Source organism: Elgaria multicarinata, chromosome 21, assembly GCF_023053635.1.
Source record: "Elgaria multicarinata webbii isolate HBS135686 ecotype San Diego chromosome 21, rElgMul1.1.pri, whole genome shotgun sequence".
Taxonomy (NCBI): Eukaryota; Metazoa; Chordata; class Lepidosauria; order Squamata; family Anguidae; genus Elgaria; species Elgaria multicarinata.
Window position 1 is genome coordinate 9,340,285 of NC_086191.1, and position 25,679 is coordinate 9,365,963.

At 50.6% G+C, this 25,679-nt stretch overlaps 1 protein-coding gene across 1 annotated transcript in view; it reads right to left on the reverse strand.

Annotated features, from left to right (window-relative positions):
- Positions 1 to 654: 654 nt before the first annotated feature.
- The window catches only part of KCNN3 (potassium calcium-activated channel subfamily N member 3), a 65,191-nt gene continuing 40,166 nt past the window's right edge, over positions 655 to 25,679 (reverse strand). The window contains exons 5-10 of the mRNA XM_063146260.1: positions 24,866 to 24,897; positions 23,149 to 23,321; positions 10,627 to 10,737; positions 5,656 to 5,783; positions 4,554 to 4,623; positions 655 to 956 (exon numbers count right to left, since the gene is read on the reverse strand). Of these exons, the coding sequence (XP_063002330.1) occupies positions 660 to 956; positions 4,554 to 4,623; positions 5,656 to 5,783; positions 10,627 to 10,737; positions 23,149 to 23,321; positions 24,866 to 24,897 (811 nt within the window). The 3' untranslated portion in view covers positions 655 to 659. The remainder of the gene's footprint in view (positions 957 to 4,553; positions 4,624 to 5,655; positions 5,784 to 10,626; positions 10,738 to 23,148; positions 23,322 to 24,865; positions 24,898 to 25,679) is intronic.

Consider the following 25,679-nt stretch of genomic DNA (forward strand, 5'->3'; position numbering starts at 1 on the left):
CCACAAACGACCCAAGACAGACCCCCCCTCCCCATGCCCATGGGAGACCCGCGCGCCCGGCATTCACGCACAACAATTCGGGTGCAAGAGCAGAGATGGAACAACAGAGCTTGCTGAAATCCAACGGAGGATGCAGGGAACGAAAAAAAGGGGGCAGTGTAAGCCCATTCGCCTGCCCCTCCCCATATTTCTTCTTTGACTTCCTTCGCCAAGACACTGTATGAACGGTGGGAAAGGAGGAATAAAATTGGGGAAGTAGACAGAGAGAGAGAGAGAGAGAGAGAGAAGGAAATGAACAACCCCATCACCTGCGGCTTGGGGTCCAACACAGTGGAATGGTCCCTCTCCCACCCCACCCCAGCTCCATCACATCCGCACCCTCGGGTTGGCTTGTTTTCGATTTGAAGACCTGAGATTGAATGTGGATTCCGGTAGTCCACCGAACACGGCTGGCGAGGGGCTCTGACAGAACCCCCTATTCCTCCCTGCCCTGCCCCGAGGCATCGAAGCCGAGGCACCAAAGCTGTTCGGGGTCCAAGGTGCCCCCCCCCCACCGGCGGCGGCTCGGGTTCCTGCGCTCCCCTCGGGGCTGGGATCGAGCTGCCCCCCACCCCGCCGTACGGATAGATAAAAAAAAGTGTTTGTCCCCTTGGCTCGGTTCAGCAACTGCTGGAGCTGGTGTAGGGGGTGGGGAAAGAGGTGGAGCTGACCCCCAGGGGGCTGTCCGAGAGCGGCGTCTGGGGGGCGCCCACGGCCACGCTCACCCCCCGGGCCTCCAGGACGGCGGCCAGGAGCTGCTGCTGCTGCTGGCGCAAAGCGTCCGTGATCAGCACCGGCAGGGAGCTGAAGCTGGCCGACAGCTGCTCCAGTTTGGACTCCAGGCCCCCGATCTGTTTCTCCAGGTCCTCGCTCCGGTCATTCAGCTCCGTGATGAGGTCGTACATGACGTTCTGCATCTGCAAAGGGGCGAGAACCTTCCTGAGAATCTCCGCTGGTGTTTAAAAAGACAAGCAACGTTCCAGCCCTCATGGGGGCAAAGAGGTGGTTGGAAGGGGAGTGCCAACGTCCGGTGAAATCGTTCCAGGCAGCGGGGGCGCTGATGCCCGGCTTAGCTCCTGGCCCTTTCTCATGGCTAGCTAATGCAAAGAAATTGTACCAAATTGATGGTTTTTAATAATTGGGATAATTGTATATGCAGGTTGTGGAAGTCAGTTTCCTTGGCACAGATTGTGTGTTTCCTTGGAGCAGCTTTGTAATTTTGGGAGGGCTGAAAACATAAGAACATGAGAAGAGCCCTGAGCGTGGATCAGACCGAGGGTCCATCTAGTCCAGCACTCTGTTCACACAGTGGCCAACCAGCTGTTGACCAGGGACCAACAAAGCAGGACATGGTGCAACAGCACCCTCCCACCCATGTTCCCCAGCAACTGGTGCGCACAGGCTTACTGCATTGAATACCGGTTGCAGTGTTGCACATTAACACATTTTTATACTTACCCTTGCTATCTCTCATAAGGGCTAGGAACTTGATTTTTTTAATGAAAACTAGAGCTCTCTCAATCCAAAATTTCACACGTGATTACCCCAATTGTGCAATGGCTGAATGGACAAGGTTCAGGTCAGTTGGCCTGATTGCTATAACTGGGGTTCAGTGCCAGGGCTGAGCCTGCAGAATGTGTTCTGGGGTTGCTTCTGAGCCTGCACAAAGTGCCTTTCCCCCCCCCCCCCCCGAATAACAAAGATGTCCCTGGCTTCTACAAACATCCAGAATAAGAAACAGCTCCCAGATCCGATGCGGCAACTTCCAACCTGGCTAAAGCGTTCCATTCTGGAAATCAGTGCTCCCAAAACATGAGGACTAGCTTCGCTGGGGACTTGCTTTCCGATTTACCAAGAATATCCAGCCAGGAAGGCAGGGGGAAGGGAAGGGCATTGCGTATTTTTATGGGATGGAGCAGACTCGCTCAGACATCCTTTTCATTTTGTTCTCGGAATGATTTCCCAGGACGCTGGCGCTGTTTAGCTGTGTCACTGCACAAACTCTCCTGATCTCTGTAAAATGAGACCAGCAATGGGAGAAGGAGGGATGGATGGGAATTTGAATTTAAAAAAAAGAGAGAGAGAGAGGAAGAGCAGGTGGAAAAAAGAATGAGCAGAGAACAAAACACGCGCACACACAGACAAAGCGGGAGGAACAGGCAGGGCGGAGAAAATTCAGCACGAGGCTGAATAGAAACAGCTTGCTTAATAAGCACAGTGCGTTTGACAGCGTTGGCCAAGGAAGTCGGGCTTCGTGCAGAAGGTAAAAAAAGAAGCGTACCAGCTCGCCCCCTCCTGCCCCGGAGAACAGGGCAGTACCAGAGGCTATGGATGCTGGGGGGGGAGGCGTGGTGGGAGGCAGGAGGGCTAAAAAAGCATCCCGGTGAGCAAAGCTGCCAAGGAGAAGATGTCACTGGATTTTCTGGCATTTCTCTCCCCATTCAATCCACTGTCCATTTCTATAGGGGAGAAGTGGATCCTGATGTGGATCAGTGCCAAAGACGTCTGTCTCCCTTTCCCCTCCCCAGATCAAAGTCAGCCACTTCCATGGAAGTTGGCTGTTTTGTTTCTAACCTTTTTATGCCGTCTGATAGGCAAAGCTCTCTGGGCGTTTGACAGCGACTCCAATGCCCAAATACAATCTAGTAGGATTATATTACTATTACAGATGTCCTTTAAAGGCACGCTAAAGGCCATGAATCAAACTTTTCCAAAAGGTACAGCAGGAACAAAAGGCCGGAGTAATTAAACAGATAAAAAAAAGAAGAAGGTGATCAACTAATTGTATTCTAGTAATAATTCTTCGTTCTGTAGAACGACATGGGCAGGGATGGAAAAGGTGCAGTACAGGGATTTTCTGAGACTCCAGGATGCAATTTCGATCTGGAAAAGCACGTGGAGTTAAACAGCCCCACTTTGGATCAAAACTGGGGGGGGGGGGTTGCCCACACTCGTACCCCTGGCCAGGGCAGCTTTCAAAGAAAAGACAAAAATGTCTGGAAGTCACAGGTCTTTCTTGCCACTCTGGATTGGGGGCCTTCAGTCGTGGCAGACAGGACCCCAAAGCCTCTAATTGGGAGGGGGGGTAAGGATGCGTGTGTGTTTTTAAACGACCCAAGCGAGTGCAAAGCAAGGAGCCCATTTAGGTAAATGCATCCTCCGCCCCGCCCCCAATACGCACACCACCACCGCACAAAGCAGGTTTGAGCAGAGAGAGCAAGAGAGAGAGAGAAGGGGGGAGGGAGGGAGGGAGAGAGAGAGGGCTTGATTGCTTCTTTCCATGGGGTTGCCTGGCAACTAAACATTCGGGGAAGCCCGCGCAGAGCGGAAGATCTCCAAATGCTCCCAGCATCCCACACAGACACACCTGACCTCGGCAGCGCTCCCCACCTTCACGGTCTCTGCAGAAGGAGAAGCGCAAGGGGGATTTAGACATCGGAATCCGCCTTAGACTGAGCAAGATCCTCGGTCCCAGCCGTAACCGGGAGATGTCGGGGATACGACCTGCCCTGTTTGAAGCCGCTGAGCTACGACCCTTCCCTTCAAAACGGCAAAGTCAAGTTTCCAGTCCTCATGGTTGTGAATAAGGGCTGGCTTAAGCGGGAACATCAAAAGCTGCCGTCTACTGAGATGGGTCGTGAGTCCCTCTAGGTCAGTATTGCAGACACGGACTGGCAGCGACAGATCTCCGGGGTTTCAGGCAGGAGGCTACCTGGACATGCCAGGAATCGAACCCAGGACCTGCATGCAATGCAGGGGCTGTACCACTCAGCTACTGCCCTCCCTCTGCATATTCATCTCCCCTTTCCTGATACGGGCCACTGTTCAAGCAGCCCATTCTTGCCTACTTTAGAGTGTAGCAGCTTTCCAGTGTCTCAGACAAGGAGGGGCCCTTTCCCCCTCATCACCTGCTACATGATCCTTTTAGCCCGGAGACTGAAACCAGGACTGCTTGCATATAAAGCAAAGGCTGTCCCACCGAGTCACAGCTCATCCCCTAAAAACAAAGCAAAATTCTAGTCCTCATGGTTCTGAGCAAGGGATGGTTTAAATAGGAACATAGAAACTGGCCTCCTACTGAGTCAGATCCTTGGCCCATCTAGACCAGTAGCGTCGACACAGAATGGCAGAAGCTCTCAGGCAGGGTTGATTTCCTGCCTGACCGGGAGATGCCGGGGTTCGAACTGGGGACCTTTCTGCATGCAAAGCAGGTGCTCTGCTACTGAGCTACGGCGGGAGCGTCGCTGTTGCCGATCACTCCTGGAGTGTGGATCCCACCTGACCTTTGCATCCCAGTCAATGGGGGCTGCAAAGGAAATGTTGTCCTTTTGACTGGCGTGGGGTACAATGACGTAAGAGATAGTGCCTCATCTTGAATTGGAGCAAGCACTAGAAATGTGGTCCTACACACACAGAGTCCAAAGCGATCCAGTCCTGGCCAGTCCACTACCTCATTCCTTCTCAAGCCCTCGGAGTGATCAGGGAGGGGGGGGCGGAGTTAGGACAACCATTACCTTGGAAAGGTCGACCAGGGTGTTGGCTTGGTCACTCAGTTTTCGCTGCTCCATCTTCACGCCCCTTAACCTGGAAAAGGGGGGAGAGCGACTAAGGGAGGCCTTTGGCATGCCGGCATCAAAAGACGTGCCCCATCCCTCCCTCCCTCCCCACATTGATCCTAGGCCGGGCAACTCCTCTTCCCACACCCTGCCTCGAAAGCCCTGCTGCGATATACTGGGCTGCCAATGAGGACTAGAAACTTGGCAAGTTGAGTGGTGGCCTAGAGATCCAGCACTGCTGCTGAGGCCTAGGGGAAACCTCATAGATTAGCTCTGCTGCCTCATCCTACAGCCCCCCGGCCCCACTTGCTGCCCGTTCCAAAGCATGCTCTGAGAAACAGACGTGCTACAGAACTTCAGGCCGGGATTTCCCAGGTGGCTCCACCCCTTTTCCTAGCCCCGCCCCTTTACCTGCCCACCAATCATTCAGCGGCTCCCTGTCTTTTCTGCAGTTCCCTCCCCCCCAAGGCTGAAATGCCCCTCCCAAGGCTTAATTATTGGCAGTAAGAGCTACAAGCTGAATTAGAGTCGTATTTTGGGCCCCACCCATTTTGCCTTTGGGTCCCAACCATTTTGCCCACCACTGCAGTGTGCCCCCTGAAAACTCCTCTGAAATGGAATGCGGCCCTCAGGTTGAGGGAGGTTCGACACCCTGACTCAGAGAACCCGCCCAGAGCGCTTCAGCAATGGGGCATTATATAAATGTAATAAATAAATAAACCCTGCGATCCCCAAAACACCCATCTTCAGAGGAGGCTGCCGGCTGCAGCTCTGTACGAGTCCCTGTTCTGATCACGCCACCCTTCCACAACCAGCCTCCGCACAGGACGGGTAACTCTACCAACTCTTGTCCTCAGGCGTAATTGGGTTGTTCTGTTACTCCCAAGATGGAGACTGGCCCTTTGATTTTGTCTAGCGCAGCAGCATCTGGCCTGAGAGGCAGAGGGACTCCCACGCCCCAGGTGCGAATCTTTCCTAGCTCTGTCCTTCAACCAGAGATTTTTTTTAAAAAGGGAGGAACAGGAGGAGGCGGAGGAAGAAAAAGAAGAGCCCCACTTACTGGTGAATGGCTTGAAGGAACTTCCTCTGGTGCTTCCGGACTTTGGCGTGGTCAATTTTCTTTAGCAGCTTGGTGTGTTTGTAGATGAGCCAGGTTTCCCGCAAGACATTGGCGGCGGCGTTCTTGATCTGCGAGAGGGAAGCACAGTGCCCGGACCTGGGGTTAAGCTCCCATCCGCCTGCCCAAGCAAAGGATCCCCTCCCCTCCACCCCCCACCCTCGGGAAGACACGCTGCAGACTTTCAGCGGTAGCTATCCAAGGTGCTGAAACTATCTGGCAGCTTGGATAGCTTTAGAGTTTGGACTGGCTCTGACGCACCAATGGAGCCACCAGCCTCCTTTGGGTAACACCCCCACACGGACATACCCTCCACAGAATCAGAGTTCGACGGGTTCATGGAGGTCATCTAGTCTAGCCCCATGCTCAAGACAGGCTCTTCACTTCAGGGTGTGGCTACAGCCCCCCTGAAAGACAGCTGTGCAGCCACCCACCAAAGGAGAACCCGTCACCTCCTGCCTATGTCAACGCCAAACACTGCACACCGTTAAGACATTTCTCCTAATGTTTAGCCAAAATCCGCTTTCCAGCCATTTCTGCCCATTGGCCCAAGCTAGGGATGTCCGCCGCTGCAAAACCCGCTTCTCTTTTGGCTTGATAGGAGTCCATGCCTGACTTGGTTGGCATTTGCAGGCTGAGCTGCAGAAGAGCGCCGCTCTGAAGCGGACGTGAATCTGGGAGGGCGAAGGCCACAAGCAGGGACGCAGCGGTGGCGCATTCCCCCTGGCATGGCATGGTGAAGTCAGAGCAGCTCACCGCCACGCTTCCACGAGCCTCCCAATGTCCACATTCAGATGCAGGGCCCTGCCATGAGCATCCTGGTTTCCCAGGTAGAGAAAGGCCTTCTCCCCATCACCTTGCTACCTGCGACACCTTTACCTGTCGAAGGAACCAACATGGCTCCTTCAACGTGCAAGGAAGGGGCCGCCGGGATGGATGTGTCCAGGGTCTGTGTGTAAATGGGATGAAGGGGGGGGGTGCACCCCAACTGCCCTTCCCCAAAGGAATACAGCTCTGAAGGCAGCGAGGTTCCCCAGGCCTGGCACAGGGCAAGTATTAATCTGGGCTAGCATCTAGTCCTTTCTCCCTCTCTCTTCCTCCCTCAACCCAAAACTCCTCCGTGCTTATTCCCTCTCCCTCATCCAGCGAGGAACCTGCTTGCCAAAATGTAGGGCAGGCGCTCTTCTCTCTCTGATCTCCTCCGTCCCCATTCTGAGAAGGTGTGAAAATCAAGTGTCTAGTTAGCAGAGCGTCTCTCTCTCTCTCTCTCTCTCTCTGTGTGTGTGTGTGTGTGTGTGTGTGTGTGTGTGTTTTCCCCTTTTCGAGGAGCTACAGGCAACAGCCAGCTTCAAGCCGGACAAGGCCATCTCCGTCTGTGAATCACTCATGCTACACACAAGGGCTCCTTTGAGAAAACTCTTGAAGAAAACAGGAAATAAGTTTTACTGTTATTTATTTTAGAGGATAATCTATCCAGGAGGACAGGTGGTGTGTGTCTCTGTGGGGGTGGGGGTGGTGCCCAAGGCAGAAGAACCAGATGGATCTCTTAGCTTTGTGGATCACTTACTGACTTTACCAGAGCCGGGAGCAGAAAATAAGGCTAACGCAGCTACCTACTCTCTGCTTCCTCTCCAGGATACGCCCCGCTTACGGCTCACCCACGTTACAGTGATATGCAGGGATCCAGTCCCTGACACGTTTCCAAGGAAGTACATTTCAGCAGGCTTAATGGAATTTCCTCGCCAGCAAGCATGTACAGGACTGCTTGCTTGTGAGGGATCTTTGGAGGTCATCTAGTCCACCCCCGTGCTCAATGCAGGATCTACAAAGCAGGATTCAGCAACAGCATCATTGGCAGCCTCTGTTTCAATGTCTCCAGTGAAGAAGAGCCCAGCACCTCCCAAAGCAGACTGGACCGTTGCCCAAGTGCTCTTACCATTAGGACAGTTCTCCTAATGTTTAGCCCAAATCTGCCATTCCCTCCATCTTGGTTCTAGTCCTGTGCTCCATCTCTGGCCCAACAACCCTTCAGATATTTGACGGCTGCTATCATCTCTCTCTTCTCCAAGCTAAAACATACCCAGCTCTTTCAATGGCTCCTCACTGAACTTGGGTTTCCAGGCACCTCACCCCCAATAAAGAGCAATTCTATTTATTTATTTATTCATTACATTTCTATACCACCCAATAGCCGGAGCTCTCTCAATTCTAGTAGATTCCCCCTAGCTGCTGCCTTCCAAAAGGACTACAGCTCCCAGTATTCCTAACCACTGGCCATGCTGGCTGGGGCTGATGGGAGTTGTGGTCCAACACACAAGGAGGGCACCAGTTTGGAGGGGGGAGGTCCATCTTAACCACTACACCATACAGCCTCTCCACTGGCAGGAGCTAAAATAAAAGGAACCGCAAAAAAATATGCCGTTCCGCTTCTTCCGCCCCTTTTTAAGTACCCCCTCTAGACCTCGGTTCCTTTTTTATTTTTCCTTTCCTTTTTTTTTTTAAGAGCCAAGCTTCCTGCGACTAGCACTGAATTGTTCTTTTCGCCACCTCCTGTCACTCCCAAGTCATTCTGTTGTGAAATTTCCTGACTGCCGTGAAATGATTTAAAAAAGAAGAAAAAGGGTACCCCGCTTTAGGGACTGACGTGATCACGAAGCAGGCTCCAAAAAAGATTTTTTTTAAAAAAACACACACACAAAACCCCTGAAGAAACAAACACATAAATAAAACACAGTAGCCAGGAAAGGGGAAGCAAGAGGCAGGCGGCTGGAACAATTTATTAATGCATTGATGCTGCCCTTCCAGATTAATTGCCTCTCCCTCACCTCCACCCGGGTCCGATGTGCACGAGAAACATCTTCCCAACTTTCACGCCGAGAGCAAGTGTTGGGAAACTTGTCATAAGCGGGGCCTTGGAATAAACAGCTCCCGACGAGTTAATTTGCTCCGACGCTCCCCTGAGGGTCACATCCCACGCCTGCTCAAGGCAGGCGTTTTCTGCTTTGGACGAGGCTTTGTTAATGATTCGGGGTTTTCTTCTCCTTGGAAAGAGCCGGTTAGCTCCCACCCACCCAAATCCCATCTATCCTCCACCCCACAGCCTCAGGGAAGAGTTCCTGCGAAATCTATCCTGGAGATGAATTATGGAGGCTGCCATAATAAGCCAGTGAGGAAAATTACCGGAAGAGGCCTAGGAGAAAGCAATTCAGATAATGAACCTGGCTGGGCATAGGGAGGTGGGGGGAGAGAGACGGCCATGGGGGATGAGGAAGCTGCTAGGCAGAAACCAAAAATAAAAAGCCTACAGGAAAAAAAAACTCTTATCATTCTGATAGCGCTTCCCAAATTCATCTTAATTTGGAAACATAAGGAATTAAAACCAAGTTTTATTTCTTAATTTTTATTATTGCATTTAAATCCTGCCTTCTTTCCTCCAAGGAACTCAAGGCGTCATACATAATCCTCCTCCTCCTCTCCATTTAATCCTCACAACAACCCTGTGAGGTAGGCTGGGCTGAGAGTTCATGACTGCCCCAAAGTCACCCAGTGGGTTTCCATGGCCGAGTGGGGACTAGAACCCGGATCTCCCGACTCCCAGTCCAACACTTTAGCCACTACACCACACTGGCTTGGTGTTGGACTTTTTGACCCTGTTCAGACAACACGCTAAGCCATGGTGGTTAAGCATGTCATGTGAACTATGCCTAACCATGGTAGCTACATAACCATGGTCACTAATCGTTTGCGTCAAAAGGGTTAGCGGCCTAAGCATGGCTTAGCGTGTCATCCAGGGCATGTTTAGCCTGGAGAAGAGAAGATTGAGGGGAGACATGAGAGCACTCCTCAAATACTTAAAAGGTTGTCACACAGAGGAGGGCCAGGATCTCTTCTCGATCCTCCCAGAGTGCAGGACACGGAATAACGGGCTCAAGTTAAAGGAAGCCAGATTCCGGTTGGACATCAGGAAAAACTTCCTGACTGTTAGAGCAGTGCGACAATGGAACCAGTGGCCTAGGGAGGTTGTGGGCTCTCCCACACTAGAGGCCTTCAAGAGGCAGCTGGACAACCATCTGTCAGGGATGCTTTAGGGTGGATTCCTGCATTGAGCAGGGGGTTGGACTCGATGGCCTTGTAGGCCCCTTCCAACTCTGCTATTCTATGGTTCTATGATCTTCTTAACATATCTATGGTACCGCAAGCCCAGCACACACAACACACAACACACACCCTTCCTCCCCGGGCTCCCCATTTGGCTCATTTCCATCTTGGGCCATATGTTCTTTGTTTCACAAGATGCCTCGCAGTTAATTAGTATTGATTGCTTTTAGCACCTTCCATCAGGAAGATGGTTGATCAGTTCTTCTTTCCCAAAGACAGTTTTGTGGGGGTTTATGGATTGCAAAAGCTGCCCTGAAGACCACGTTTGGTGTGGGAGGGGATCTTTTTTTAAACAACAACAACAACAACAACAAGATGGAGAACATACAGAGCCTCTGTATACTGAGTCGGACCCTCGGTCCATCCAGCCCAGTATTATTGGACTGATAGGGTTTCAAGCCCAACCTGGTGATGCCGGGAATCGAACTCAGGACCTTCTGCACGCAAAACACCCTACCGTGGCGCTACAGCCCTTCCTTTAAAAATAAAGCAAGTTTCCAGACCTCATGAATCCAAATAAAGGCCTGATTTACATAGGAACACAGGGATCTGCCTGACATTGTGTCTAACCTTGGATCCATTGAGCTCAGTATTGTCAACACTGACTGGCAGCTGCTCCCCAGAGTTTCAAACAGAGAAGAGCGGTGATTGGGCCCTTCTAACCAGAGATCGAAGCAGGGACACACACAGCGCGGCTCCTCTGCCCCCTGGGTTATGGGGCCCGCCCTTAGGGGCTGCAGCGGCAAGGCCTCTTACCCGCTTGGTGAGCTGCGTGTCCATCATGAAGTTGTGCACGTGCTTCTCGGCTTTGGTGAGCTCCAGTTTCCGTGCCACTACAGCCACCACCAGGGCGGTGCAGCCGGCCCCCTGGAGGAACAAAAGAAAATGAGAGTTCACCACGGAACGGGATCCATCGTAGCATCCCAATTAAAGGATCCTGCGCCAGGTTTTGGGACTGCCGTGGGCGGGGGAGTAGGGGGAAAGGCCTCCCGAAAGAACCCCAAGACGTTTTGCTGCCTGAGGCAGAGAACAAAATGGTGCCCCCTTCTCCCATTTCATGTACAAGACCAAAGCAAACTGGCAGATAGATCTGTCTTCAGCACTGACATTGGGGCAGCAATTCCGCTGCACCTAGAGATGTCAAGCTAGCCAACTTAGGAGGTGTAGAGCAGGCCGCAAGGCACACAGGTTTCCCCTCCCAACACACCATGCTGCCGCCCACCCAGCAGCATCCGCTGCTTGAGGCGACTGCTTCACTCTGCCTAATGGCAGGGCTGGCCGTGCAGTACCTGGGGGAGGAATCTTGGCAGCGCTGAATGAAGGCTCCTCGGTCCGACGGCCTTCCAAAGCCGCTCAAGAGTGAGAGAAAGGCTTCTACTGCCAGGTTGGAAACACGTGGCCACGCAGGTAGGGTTTAATTCCAATTCCCATCAGCCCCAGGGTGCCTGGCCAATGGAAGCTGTTGATCAATAACATCTGGAGGGCCGCAACTTCCCCACTCCTGGAATAGGGGGAATCCTGGGATGGGGAAAATGGATGCCACCCTCCACTGCTGAACTGAGGGTAAAACATTCACCAGTGGCTTTGTTCACGCCTTTCGCACCCCCCTCCCAAAATGGTCCATCCCAGCTTCACCCATTGTGAATGTGGGGGAGAGAGGCTCAACTGAGCAAATCCTGAGGCCACGCCCCCTTCCTTTAACTCTGCCCCCTTTCCCCCTGACCACCCATCATTTGGTAGCTTCCCAGCTTTTGTGAAGATAACTCACCCCCACCACAAAAGATTGACATGCCTCTTCTAAGGCTCAGTGAATGGAATTGAGGGCTTTAAGCTAAAACATGCCGGTATTGGGGGCACCTTGGCCACGCCCCTTGTGCCCTCAGCTCCACCCATCACTGGAATAGGATGGCCAGATGTCCTTAAAGAGGCAGGACTCTGAGGTGGGTGGGTTGTGGAGCAGGTGGGCCATTACTAGGAGTGGGGTGTGTGTGTTCAGATTCTCAGGATACGGGCCACACGAGTCCTGGTCTGAGGCTCCCTGAATTGGGGGGGGGGCAATCAGAGTCTGCCTCAGACCTGTTCAGGATGAAGAAGCCTGGGTGGGCCTCCAGCACCTCCCTTTCTGGTGCTCCTAGTCTGACAAATTTGCCCGGCTGCTCCACGGTGAAGCTGGAGCCCAGGACTGGGTGGGAGACTGGACACAGCCCTATTGACTAGAACATGGATGGGCAGACCTGCAGGACATAGTTTGTTCTAGTCTTTTACTCAAACCCTGGGATCCAGCAACCGGTGTCTCGTGCAAAAGACCCCAATATGGAAGATCACACAAGGCTTTAAGGAGCCGTCTGTCAAAAGGACACCATGAAGCCCATCCACTGTCCGTGGTGCTGAAACTGTACCATGGAGTAGCTATCCACCATCTGCTTGACCTAAAGGTACCCCATATTATACTCGCTTATCAAAACACATTATTATTCATCAATTTGATTGATTGATTGCATTTAGATCCCACCATTTTTCCTTCAAGGAACCTCAGGTGGCATGCATAATCCTCCTCTTTCTCTCCATTTTTACCCTCACAACAACCACCCTGTGAGGTAGGTTAGGCTGCTGAGCGTCAGTGACTGGCCCAAAGTCACCCAGTGAGCTTCCCTGGCCAAATGGCAACTAAAACCCAGCTAGTCTCCCAACTCCCAGTCCAACACTCTAACCACCTCACCAGTCCGCATGCTGTTTAAGTTACGTTGTATTCAAGATTTTGTTTTTAATCTGGATTCTATTGTTGGCCACCGTGAATGCCATTTTTTTTCTGGGTGGAAAGGCAAGTTATAAATTCATTCATTCATTAATACATTGTAAATGAACAGGATAGTACACACACACACACACCAATTTGTCGTCAGCACCTAGGACTCTAGTGAAGACGGGTTTTGAATGTGGAGGATGTATTGTAAACTATCAGAAGCACAGCTAGAACTGACCAAAGATCTATTTAGTCCAACAACCTGTTCCCTGTTAAGCATGCCTTCATCCCCCACCGCCGGCCACCCTTGAGGACTCTGGGAACCCCAAAATCAGGGCATTTGGTGAATATGAACAAAGGTGCACCCCTGAATTGGTGGAAATTATTGGCCAGACACCTTGAACCAGAGTTCTTTCTCCTGCAAATCCAACACTTCACAGCAGTGACTTCCTCTGCAGGCACCGAGATAATTATTTCCATCGCTATTCACTCAAAGTGAAGAAATCAACTTGGGAGTTGAAAAAAAAGCAGGAAAACATGTATTTCTCTTCCGGTCCATGAATAAAGACGACTGTGCTGTGCAAGTGGGGAAGATGATATCTAATTATAAACGTCTAAAGGACAGAGCTGTATGCTTAGTGTGACGACTTCACTGTTAGAGTTCAAAACAATTGAAAATTTGGGGATGGGGGTGGAAATACTTTAAGGTGGTTGTGAACTGGTGACCCAAGAGACAATTGCAATGGGAAACCTTTATGTAACATTTCCGATTGTTTACTAAATTAAGTACTATTGTGATTGTGTGTGAGAGATTTAGTTCTTATATCATGCTTTACGTACAGTTGCTGCATCTACAGTGTGTACTATTCAAGGCACAATCCTATGCATGATTAGAAAGAAAGTCCTAATAACTCCCAGCATGGCTGGCTGGGGCATGCTGGGAGTTGTAGGCCTTTTTCCCCGGTCTAAACATGCATAGGATTTCACCCTTAAATAATTTAACTCACAACTAGGAAAGTTAACTGAACATATTTAAGCCAAACATAGCTTTTTTGCTGCACCTAACACAAGTTGGACTCATTCATGATTGTCACGTCCCACCTGATCTGGAATATACCGCGGCAACGGATTTTTCCAAGTGCATCTGGGAAAGAACGCCCTGTTATTAAATGTTTTCTGCCACAGTTTTCCTGCGTGGAGATCAGGCAGGGAGGGAAACCATGTACCATCCCATGCAATGTACTCTGTAAAGGAAAGCAAGCATTCGGTTCCTGGGTCCCTGAACTGCAGCGCTTCAAAACCCTAGTCATACAAGAAAACCGATCTCTTTCTCTTTCCGCCACGAAGACGCCCGGTTCTGGCTGAGCTCCTGCTGTTCAGCCCTCATGCAGGAAATGCCGGCAAAATCCTAGCAAACACAATTGCCGTGGAAGAGGTGAAGCCGTTTGAAAGTGCCTGACATTGGGATTGGGGATGCATGGATGGGGGGGGGGATGGAATATGTGCCCTCTCCTGCCTCCTCCGTCCTTTCACCCAGAATGGTGACAGCTGGCTGCATCTCTTTATCCAAGCGATTACATCTCAATCAGGATAGGCTGGGGGCACGGCCCATCCGGAAGAGGGCACAAAGGAAGACTTCCCCTCTGCTTAACACAGGCAGGTGTCGTCCCCGAAAGAGTTTGCGCTGAAGCGTTTCTGGGTGGCACAACCATGCACATCTGCGGCAAGGTCTTGGAGTGTGCAAGCCCGTGCGCGCACATTTTTTAAAAAAATGCAAAGCTCTTCCCACTTCTCCCTCCTCTCCGTCCACTGCTCGAGAGATTAGCAGCACCAGTAAGTCCATCTCAACACAACAGCATCTAATTAACAGCCCTGCTTGATCTGAATTTTCCAGTGCTCCCCAAAGCCCCGTTGGGGTTTGAAACTTTTGCATCCGAGTGCACGGGGCCACAGAGCAAAATCCCCCGTTCTCAATATGCAAAAAGGCTTTAAAACTGCTGTCCTTTTAAAATTGAAACACCCTTGTTGCAGAGAGAGGGAGAATGCATACAACGGGAGCGGAGAAACATGAACCAGCAGTTTCCACTGCTTCAAAAAAGACTGCGACTTTTGAGTTTGGCTCAGTGAGAAATAACCATCGAGAGGGACGGTTGAAAGTCATAGGCCGGGGTGTTGAACCGTCCACGGGCCAAATGTGGCTCTCTGGGTCACCAGGAGTAGCCACACACTCTCTCTCCAGCCTCGTTCCAGTTTATGGATGTTATTTACTCTGCCTCCCCCAAACTGCAAGGCTGATGGAGGGTATGGGGGACCCCATACAAGTCAGGGAAGAAGAAGGCCTGAACCCCAAGGCCCTACCAGAGTTCCGTCTGTAACCCCACCCACTTTGGGCTCTGGCCACACCCACTGCTGGAATGCGGAACACACATCCCCGAGGGTCAGAGAAAAGGTTCTCCTTATACCACATTAAACTATTGGCATATCACAGGCAGCATAATCAACTCTGATTGGGAGCTGCATTCCAGGGCCCTTTCCCAGACCTGCGATCTCGACACTGGAGCTGCTGGGAATTATCACATTGCCTTACTATGAGTGATCCCTGTGTATATCCTGCAGTCGTACCATGGCAGCGTAGAATTTTGCACCGAGTCCAGAATTTGGCATCCAACAAGCTTTTAACAAAACAAACCAACGAAAAAGAGGTTTCTACCCCTTAAGCCAGCGGTGTTGAATTTCCTTCATCACGAGGACTGAATTCCATATCAGAGACGCTCCAGCAGGTGGGGGCATTCTAGTGGTGGGCGGTGCCAGAGGTAAAGGGGGTGTGGCCAAGAGCAAAAGGGTGTGGCTGAAAATACCAGCCCAGTCTAACTTAAAGCTCTTAACCCCAGTAACTAAGCTTTAGGAGAGTTAATTTAAACTCCCTGCAGAAGCACACACACCCTGCCATGGATGCAGAATATATTATGCAAAACGTGCAAATGTGCTTGATTTCCATAATATAGTCAGGTTGCAGAGGGTGGCTTTTCTTGGTGCAAAAATAATTCTAAGGCCCAGACTATACAGACACCGTGACAGCTGGATTCTAAGCAATGCTTGAGCATAATAGCTGTCCTGTTCATTTCATCCGCTGAAGGTCTGAGTTTTTATTGCTGTTATATTGCTTACTGAAAATTATTTTCTCCTTTTTATAATGGTATAACCTGTCCTGATCTCTGTCTTGACAGTGGAGGGAAGGATATAAAGTCTCCTAAATAAATAACTCAGTCCTGCTGATTTTGAGACCATGGGCACATTTGGATGCCACACTGAACAGCTTAAACTTCCCCGCTGTTCGGGAGGGGCTCGGAAGCATCTGCTTTCTCTTAACCACGGTTTGTTGTGTTGTCCAGACCAGCAAACTGCGGTTAGCATTAAACATGGGTCATTTCAAACAAGCCAACTTCAAACCACAGCTTCCAAAGCTGGGTTGTTGAAACTAACCACAGTTCAGATTTAGCACAGTTCCAGGTCTGGTTGACTCGGAGCAGATGCTGTTGTGCAGGAAAACAGAGGCAGCACTGTAATCCAAGGTTCAATGTGACTCAGTTGTGTCATGCTAAACTATGGTTTGGTGCAGTTTTCTCCCGCTTGGCAGCCTCAGGTGTTTAGAACTACAACCCCCATCATCCCTGTCCATGGGATCCAATTGATCCAAGCATATTGTATTAATTCACATCTAGGAATTATATGGATCTTGATACCAAAAGGATACAATCACTATTTTATTGGCCCCAAAACTGTCATCAAGACCAACTCCTCCCATTCCCACCTCAGCCCACCACACGTGTGTATCACAGCAGGAAAAAAGCATTGCTTAAAAGTGAAGGTCTAATATGATTTGACCTGAAACGTTTTTTACCCCACCTCCTAAAAAAATTACTTTCAAAGCGGTTCACAAAAATACACTTTAACAATGCTAAGCCGCCATCAAAGCAATTAAATAGAATGGCAACGCTTTTCCCCGCAGGGGAAGCTGATCTAATCACGAGAACTACTAAAAGCCAATTTTGAAAACCATTCAAAACCCAGAAAAAAACAAGATAAATGTTTAACCTGATGCCTAAAAGACACTGAATTTCCAGCGGCTGGCTAGCAGGCAAGTGGGGTGGCACACGGCACACACACTTGATGGACCCTCGGCCCGATCACGGGGCCTGCTTCTGACATTAGTGGCTACTGTAGGTTAGACTGGAACCTCCACAGGCAGAGCCAGTGTACCTCAGAGCAGCATGATCTGTGAACGAACAGCAAAGCAAGGCTATTGCCTTGCTGCCCCACTGGTGGGATTCCCAGACGCATCTGACTGGTCACGGTGAGAAACAGAAAGCTCGAGTGGATGGGCTACAAGCTACCAGCATAGCTGAGGGGCCACCACTGGAAAGGCCCCAACAATAGCAGCTGGACCAGCTGGCCTCCAGAAGGTGGGCAGTCCCCAAATTAAAGTGTATGACTGGAACGTCTATCACTGGGAAATCTGTTCTGTTTAAGCCCGACGGATTTTCACCGCGTCTCTGATCCTGTAAGTGGGGGTAGACCATGCCAGATTTCCCCCACCTCCACCAAACTCCGAGAACGTTTTGCGCAAAATACGCGCAAATGGTCGGTTTTATCCACTCCACACATTTAGTACAGCAGAATCGTATTCCCTTTGCTGGGAAAATGAAACTGACCAGGCTATTCACAAGCGAGGATTACGCAATGGTTTGCAGTTGCACAAGATCAAAACAGTTAAAAAAAATGACAATGACATTTGCCCACATTTTAAGACTACTCCTCAAAATTTGCATAATTTGCCAGCAAATAACAATATGCTTGAAGGCCTCCTTTTGTGCAAATTACTACCATTTTTTTTTAAAAAAAAAATGTGAATTGCCTTGATCCACTCACTACAGAACAAGCCATTGCCAGCAGAAGCAAACAGACGAAATCGGGGGGTGGGTGGGGGCGAGCCAGGGAGCATCAGTCAAACTTCATGCCCCAAATGGAATCCTCTAACATCTATATGGTGAAGATCTTAAGAACTGGGCAGGTTTGTACTAGAGTAGGGTGCACTTTCTTTCTCTTAAATCTCCCTGCACCGGAATAGAGACTTTTCCTAGTCCCCTGACATTACTGGCCTTATAACCCCCACCGTTCGATGCACTTCTAGCGATCCGACGCCTGAAAGTGCTGGAACTGCAGCAGCGCTACAAGCAGCCAGGTTGAACCCTGGCTAGTCTGAGCAGGCCCTATATTGTTTTTCAGCTATTATATGGGGCACGGGCAGGCAACTGGCTGGGGCTTATGGGGATTGCAGTCCAAACGGAGCTGAGCCACAAAGGCCGAAGCGCCAAAGCGCTCGCAAATTGAGCAGGAACTCCCGAGTTGCAGATTAATGGGTCTGTAAGAGCCCCAAAGAAAGAACCTCAGAAGAAAAGAAATGTTTCTAGGCAGCCCTCGGAAGACACTTCTTTGGAATGTACACGCGGTGCTTGTTTGCAGACGCGGTGGGACAGACGGACAGAGAGGAACAACAAGGAACGCTGTAAATCCACCACCCCAAATGCCAAAGAGAACCCGGAGCGGCTCAGGAAATAGTGTTGTGCCGGCAGCCTTCTGGGAGGAGTAAGGATGGGCACAGTGGAGACCATGACTACCCAACCACTGGAAATCATATTCAGCTGCGTTTCTGGCTTCCGAGATTAAAAACAGGCATTGAAGCCTATCTTCTCGACCATGAGGCCTGGAAGCTTGGTTTTGTTTTAAAGATCCATGTTTCTCCGCAAATGGGACTCCGCACACCGTGCCACGTTTCGTGCTTTCCCCCGGCAATTCAAACAAACACCCAGGAGCTCTCGCCGGCCTTTCCCTGCTGGCGTGCGAAGCTTCGGGATTCTCAGCGGAGAAATATGTCTTCCCGAGAAATAGAATTTGGCAAGGAAAATCTCTTCCCAGTTGCAAAGCTTCTGCCGCATTTGGAAAGAGGGCTTGTTGCTACCGCTGCATATTTTCCCCCGGGGGCAGACCAATCAAGCTCATTAATTAAGTGAAAGATAAACAAACCAAAGATGGGAGAGTGGCAGCGGGGAGGGGGGAGATAATAATAGAGACGCAGCCTGGATTAGTGGAATAGGGTTTGTGACGGGGGAGAGATGTTCCAGCTGGTTCTTGGACTCCAGAGGACATCTGGAACAGCTCTGGAGAAACAGGAACCAGAGCCGAAAGTCCTCGGCAGGAGCATACGAAGAGCCCAGATGGATCGGAACCAAAGAGCCATTTAGTCGTCCAGCATCCTGTTTCCCACAGGGGTCTGCCAGATGATGCTCCCGTGAAAGGCATGAGGACAACAGCCCCCCTCCTCAGCTACGCTTTTCCCTCCGTGGCCTGTATTCAGAGATAGACTGCCTTGGATTGGGGAGGTTCCAATTAGCTATCAGCGCTCACAGCCAGTGCCGGCTCCAGTTTTCAGAGGTCCCTTGGGCGATACCCTCTCTGTGGGACCCCTTCCTCAGTGAGTCTGTCATCCCAATGCCGCTGTCAGAGGCTGCTCTTCTCCTCTTCCTCATCATGGCTCCCACTCGCTTGTTTGAGAGTCAGAGAGCAAGTGGGCCGGGGCGTCTCGTGTTCCTCCTTTTCCCCACCACCGCTGTTTGGGCTGGAGTGAGAGGCAGGCGAACCAGCAGCTTGCGATGGGGAAGAGCAGCAGCAAAGCTAGGGGGCTCTTGTCAGTGGGGCCCTCCTGGGACACAGGCCCTGGACAGCTGCCCAACCCTACCGACCCAAGACGCCAGCCCTGCTAACAGACCCTGACAGACCTCTCCTCCTCCTTGGATTTGCCTCATTTAAACCCATCTCAACCATCGGTGTATCATGCGACAATGAGTTCCATCCACTGCACAGCCTTTCCCCCTCCAAAACCTGGTGCCTTCTGGATCTTTGGGGCTACAACTCCCATCATCCCCGACCATGAACCAGCAAGGATGGGAGTTGAAATCCAACCCACCTAGAAGACACACCCAGTCGGGAGAGGCGACAGCCCGCTCCCTCTCTTTTTCCATCTGTCCAGAATCCTGCTGTGATGAATCCCATCGCGGGAACATCAATCAGACACATCCAGAGGACCTTGGGAATGGGGAGGCTGCATGCAAGAGAAAAACCCATGTCTCTATCGCCCGGCTAAAAAGCCCCTAATGTTTAAGCTTTCTAGATCTACCGTCTCCTTTTTAAGACGGGGTGAGCGGAGCTGCACGTAGTAAAACCAAATGCGCTTGCAGCATACTGTAGATTTATCCTTTTTTAAAAAAAAAAACAGTGAAAGGGATCCATCTGATCCTGCAGCAGACAGTGAACCACCTGCCTCCTGCACAGGAGTAATGGACGTACGTGGAGCACTAAATGGAGGCACTGGGCATATCAGCCAATTCCCGGCCTGACTGATTGTTTTCTGCACTTCTCAGCTTTTGTGCCGGTTTTTCCATCCCATTCTAAAAGGCTGAAATGCCTCTCCAAAGTCTTCATTAGTAGCAATCAGAGCTTCAAGCTAACACAGGCTAGCATTTTGGCTTCGGCCCCACCCACTATTGGGCTACACTCCAGACCCCGCTACAATCCGACCCGCTTCCATTTTAGACTGCTGCAGTCCGAATCGGCCTGCTTCAGCTCGGAATTCGGAGCCGGAGCCTTGCACAGGCCTAATCTTTAGTCTGATCTAGCAGGGATGGTCTCACTGATGCTAAAATGCATCGGATATGAAGACATGCGATATTGCAGCTCTGTGTGCATGCGCAGCTGACTGCGCATAGTACAAAACATGGTGGCTGATACAAATCTTGTGTATGTAGGTGTATGGTGTAGCACATGAAATAATTATTCTATTTGAGCATGGTAGAATCCACAGTGACTCACGTAACAATCATGCACTATTGCATAAAAGCACCAAATTTACACCATTTGTGGACTAATGCATAGCAATCATTTTCAGCTATGGAGACATGTGGTATTGTACATGTATGCACACGCGCAACCCACTGAGCATGGCGTAACGCAAAGTAATTGATAAAACAATCTAATACTTCTTTACAGAAGCACCAAATTTATGCCACTTGTGGACAAATTTATGGCGATCATCTTCAGAGAGGGAGGCATGCATCATTGCTCACATATGTTCATGCTCAATCAGCTGCGCATGGGCACAGAGGTGAGATACCACACACCTGCCTATCTGAAAATGATCACTATAAGTTGAGTGCCTTCAGAAACAAATGCACGATTTGTATGAGACACTGTGCTTTATGCCATGTGCAATAGGCTGCACATGCGCATACATGTACAATATCATATACCTCCACATCTGAAAATAATCACCATATATTAGCCCACCATTGGCATAAATTTGGCACTTTTCTGAAAAAGCACACATGGTTGTTATATTCATTGTGTGTTGCACCAAACTCAATTAGCTGCACATGCAGACACATGCACCATCTTATATGCAGTGGAGATGCCTACCAATGGCTCCTGGTCCTAATGGCCCTATGTTACCTCCAGTATCAGAGGCGGTAAGTCTATGTGCACCAGTTGCTGGGGAACTTGGGTGGGAGAGTGCTGTTGCACTCAAGTCCTGCTTGTGGCTTTCACATGGACAGCTGGTTTTCCACTGTGCGTACAGAGTGCTGTACTAGACGGACCCTTGGTCTGATCCAGCAGGGCTCTTCTGATGTTCTTAATTTTATATTTCTTTGCAAAAACGCCAGCAGGTTCACCTTTCTCTGGCTTTCATGCTCACGCCTCCCCCCCCACCTCCATCCTCAGTCATTTCATTCCAAGCGCAGGCCTGTGACCTTCATGGTCACCATAGCAACCAAATGGGTGAGGCCTGCCATTCTCACAAGTAATTACTGCCCTCGCAATAATTACTAGGAAAACGAAAAAGGGCACAGGTATGGGTGACTGGGAGCAAGACACGGACACCATTTTGGGGGCAGGTGGCCTGGGGAGAAGAAGTATAATATAATAAAACACGTTTAGCTTGAAAGACACTGGGGTGGGCTAAGAAATGCTTAGATAAAAACACGAAGACGTCTCCACAGAGAGAGCTAAGCCTACTGACGTCTGTGAGCTACAGTAGGTAAACAAAGGCTCTGGGGCTGTTCGCACAACACACTAACCCACACTCAGTGGTTGAGTGTGGCTTGTTGTTGAACTGTGGGTTGCTTGCTGAACTGTGGGTTAGTGTGTTGTCTGAACCTAGGGTGGTTTGTTAACCACACAGGGTGGCTTGTTTTTCTACAACATGCCACTTTAAGAAGCCATGGTTTGCTGTTGGGTTTTCAGGAAGGTTAACACAGAACCGGTGTAGCTTTCGCCAGCTCTGAGGAAGAAAGCACTGTTAGTTGAACATCTTCCATGCCCCACAATAATGGCTCAGGGAGGAGATACGGAAACAATTCACTCCAAAGCTGACTATGGCTGCAAGAACAGCCAGTTGGACAAGCCGTATGTATCTGGGAAAGCGCAAGGGAACGAACCGGATAAGACTCTTGGTCCTTCTAGCCCAGTATTGTCGAAACTAACACCAGGACTTTTTGCATGCAAAGCTGTTGTCCTTCAAGCAAAAAATAAAGTAAAAAATCTAGTCCTCATGGTTCTACAGGAAGAGCTGAACTAAATAAGAACATAGGACACTCCTTTGTAGTAAGTTGCTCCATCTAGTTCAATGCTGTCGACACCAACTGGCAGCAGCTCTCCTGAATTTCAGACAGGCCTCTTCCTTGGCCTTAACCTAAAAATACCTGGCATGCAGTGCACAGGCTCTACCACTCCGGTACAGCACCAATCCCCAGCTGTTTAGGGTTGCCCAATCCCTGCCTGGTAGCCCTTGAGGTGGAGAGCCAAGAGACGTAGCATCCCGTTGCGCCGACAGGCGGCCCAGGCATGGCAGATGCAGCTTGGCAAGCTGAAGTCGCTTTAACATTAGCGGGATTCAATTTTGCTTAGATAAAACGCATTATTCCAAACGGCGGGCGGGGGGGCTGCAGAACGGCTGGGGAACTACTGAACCTTCGGCGGTTGGGAAAAGGGGGGGCTGGGGAGGGAATGCGGCCATCGGGGGGAACCGCAAGAGGGCTGGATTGGGACCTCTGGTTCTGCATCCTTTTAACATCGGGTGCCAATATCCTGCGGCAGCTAGCAGGAAACCCTTGGACGAGGCCCCGTAATTAAATTCTCAAGGTTTCGTTCTGCAAGAAAAAAGCAGAACAAACCCAGACGGGGGAAAGGTGCCAGCTGCACAATCTAGACCAGCTCCCGCTCACAACCTGGTGCTACGGGTTCCATCATCCCCAGCCAGCAAGGGAGAATGATCGTTTTTCCGCAGCCCTAATTAGCATCCGTCCCAAACCTTCGGTGTGTGCGTGGGATCCAAGGAACAGGGATTTTTTGAGAGCGGCCCATCCCACCCCTCCCCCGCGGTTTTGAAATTTGCCCCCGGGTGGAACTGCAAGGTTCCCTCTTACCATGATGCCCGTGAGCAGACAGACGCCTTTGCCACAGTACGTGTGTGGGACCATGTCGCCGTAGCCAATGGACAGGAAGGTGATGGAGATGAGCCACATGGCACCCAAGAAGTTGCTGGTAACATCTTGCTGGTCGTGGTACCTATCGAGGAAGGACAGGCACCAGTCAGGTACTACTCTAGCGGTGTGGCAGCGGTCCCACTTTCCCGGGATCAGTGGGCACATTTGGAATTTCGAGGGTCGTGGGCGCTCTCACAAAATAGCTGCCACGGTGGGTGTAGCCAGCCACGAAATACCTCCGGCGGGTTTACAAGGCCGTGTTTCTGAAAAGAGGAAAACAATGAAGGCATGTGTGTTCTACAGCCCTGGGGGAGTCACAGAAGAAAACGCCCTATGCCTCTTCCATGCTGCTGAGCATGTACAGAGTTACTTTTATTACCACACTCGTCTCCTTTGTCTCAAGGCTCTCTCTCTCTCTCTCTCTCTCTCTCTCTCTCTCATCACCTGCTCTCTGAGATCCTTTCAACAAATTGGATCTGGGGCCTTTTGCCTGCACAACCTCTGTTCTAAATTTGAGCTCTTCATCCTTCTAAAATAGGAAAGGGGTGAAGTCGTTGGTCCTTCGAACGCAGGGCTGGGCAACCTCGGCCTCATTTCAAAAGCCTTGCACAAGCGATCAGCTCAGACTTCTGGTGAGGGCGACGTGTCCTTCTTCTGGCCTCCCACTGGGCTGGGGAGTTTGGGTGAGAAAGAAAAGGGGGTGGCTTTGCTCACTTTTGATTCGATCTTCTGGTGTGCAAGAGAAGAAAGAGGGTCCCTATCTTTGGTCCAGCACGATACACTGGCTCTGGGCCACTTTCCCTTTTAATGGGAGATGTCAGGATTTGAACCCAAGTCTCGGCATGCTAAGCAGGCCTTCCACCCCTGCAGCAATGGACCCTGCCAAAATGCTGGCCCTTTAAATCGGGGTGGAGAGCCTGAGGGCTGAATTACATTCCAAAGATGCTTTCGTGGGGCTGCGTTGCAGTGATGGGCGGGACTAAAGGCAAAAGGGGGAGGGGCGAAGGCAAAACAGGGCGGGGCCAAAACCTGCAAGTCTATTCTGCCGTAAAGCTCTTTGTGCCAGCAGCTCAGCCTTCGGAAAAGGATTTCAACCTTTCAGAATGGGGGCAAAAAAGAAAATTGCACAAAAGCTGACAATCCACCAAATGACCCGTGGGGAAGCACCACAGCCATCTGAGGAAACCCAGGGAGCCGGATTGGGGCCCCAAGCCATGTGTTCTGCACCCCTGCTTTAAATAAAGGGGGGGGGGGAACAAGAAAATTGTTTTGAATGGGGTATTTATGTATTCATTTGTGAGATTTTTATATGACTAAATATAATAAAATCCCTAAGTGGTTGACGACAACACCCATCATCCCCAGCCAGCATGATCGTGGATGATGGCTTGCATCATCCAAAACACTGGAAGGGCACAGCCTTGGGGAAGGCTGCGTCTAATTTATTTATTTATTTATTTATTTATTTATTTATTTATTTATTGCGTTTATATACCACCCCACAGCCGAAGCTCTCTGGGCGGTTGACTATGAATTGTCCTTTTCGTTCAGATGCCACCACCCATTGTAGGAGAGGCATAAAAAGGCAGAGAGAAACCCTTGCTTGAGGAGTTGGGCCAGGAACTGAGCCTCCCTCACTTTGTTTCTGGGAGAGAACCCCTGCCGCCGTTCATCCTGGCTGGCCGCTCCCTTCCAACAGCAGGGGTCGGCAGCTGGCGGCCCCAAGACCCAATTCTGCCTTCCCGGAATGCAGCCCTCGGCCCGAAAAGGGTCCCGATCCCGTCCTAGGGAGGCTCAGCCATGACTTCTCTTCATCCCTTGCAAACCCCTGGATGTCAGTTACCTCTTTCCCTTCCCTGTTAAATGATGGGCTGAAATTTGCCAGCGCCTCTTATCCAGATTGGCTAGGGCTACCAGGAAAGGAGTCACTAGCCACTGACTTGCCCCGCCAAGCTGGCCGTCCCTGTGTTATTAAGACAGGAGCCATTTGCTCTGGAGCGAAGGAAAGCACAGCTGCCCGGTGTTGTTTCCGGCTGCCGTTCCCAAAGTCCGTCTCCCTCTCTCCCCCTGACTCTCCGCTGGATCAGTCAAAAAGGCAAAAGGCAGATGGTTTCTTTGGGCTGTTTCCTCCTGATCAATTGTTCCAAGTTTCTGAACTCATAACTCTCTGAGTTGGGGGAAGGAAGAATGGTGGCGTTGGCATGTGATTTTTTATTTTTATTATTTCCCCCCCAAAAAAGGGAGGGGAACCCACACACAATCTAATTCCCCACATCTCCTGGATGTGGAGAACTTAATGAAATACTGGCGCATAAAAGTGAAATATGGCGAGGGTAGATACACAGTCACAAACAAAACCCTTCGAAGGCTCAATTTGAAACATGGCCTTCCCAGAATTCTAGTTTCCAGAAAGCAGGGGGAAGAGCAATCTCACAAGAGCAATCTATCGAACGCTCAGCCTTTCCACTCAA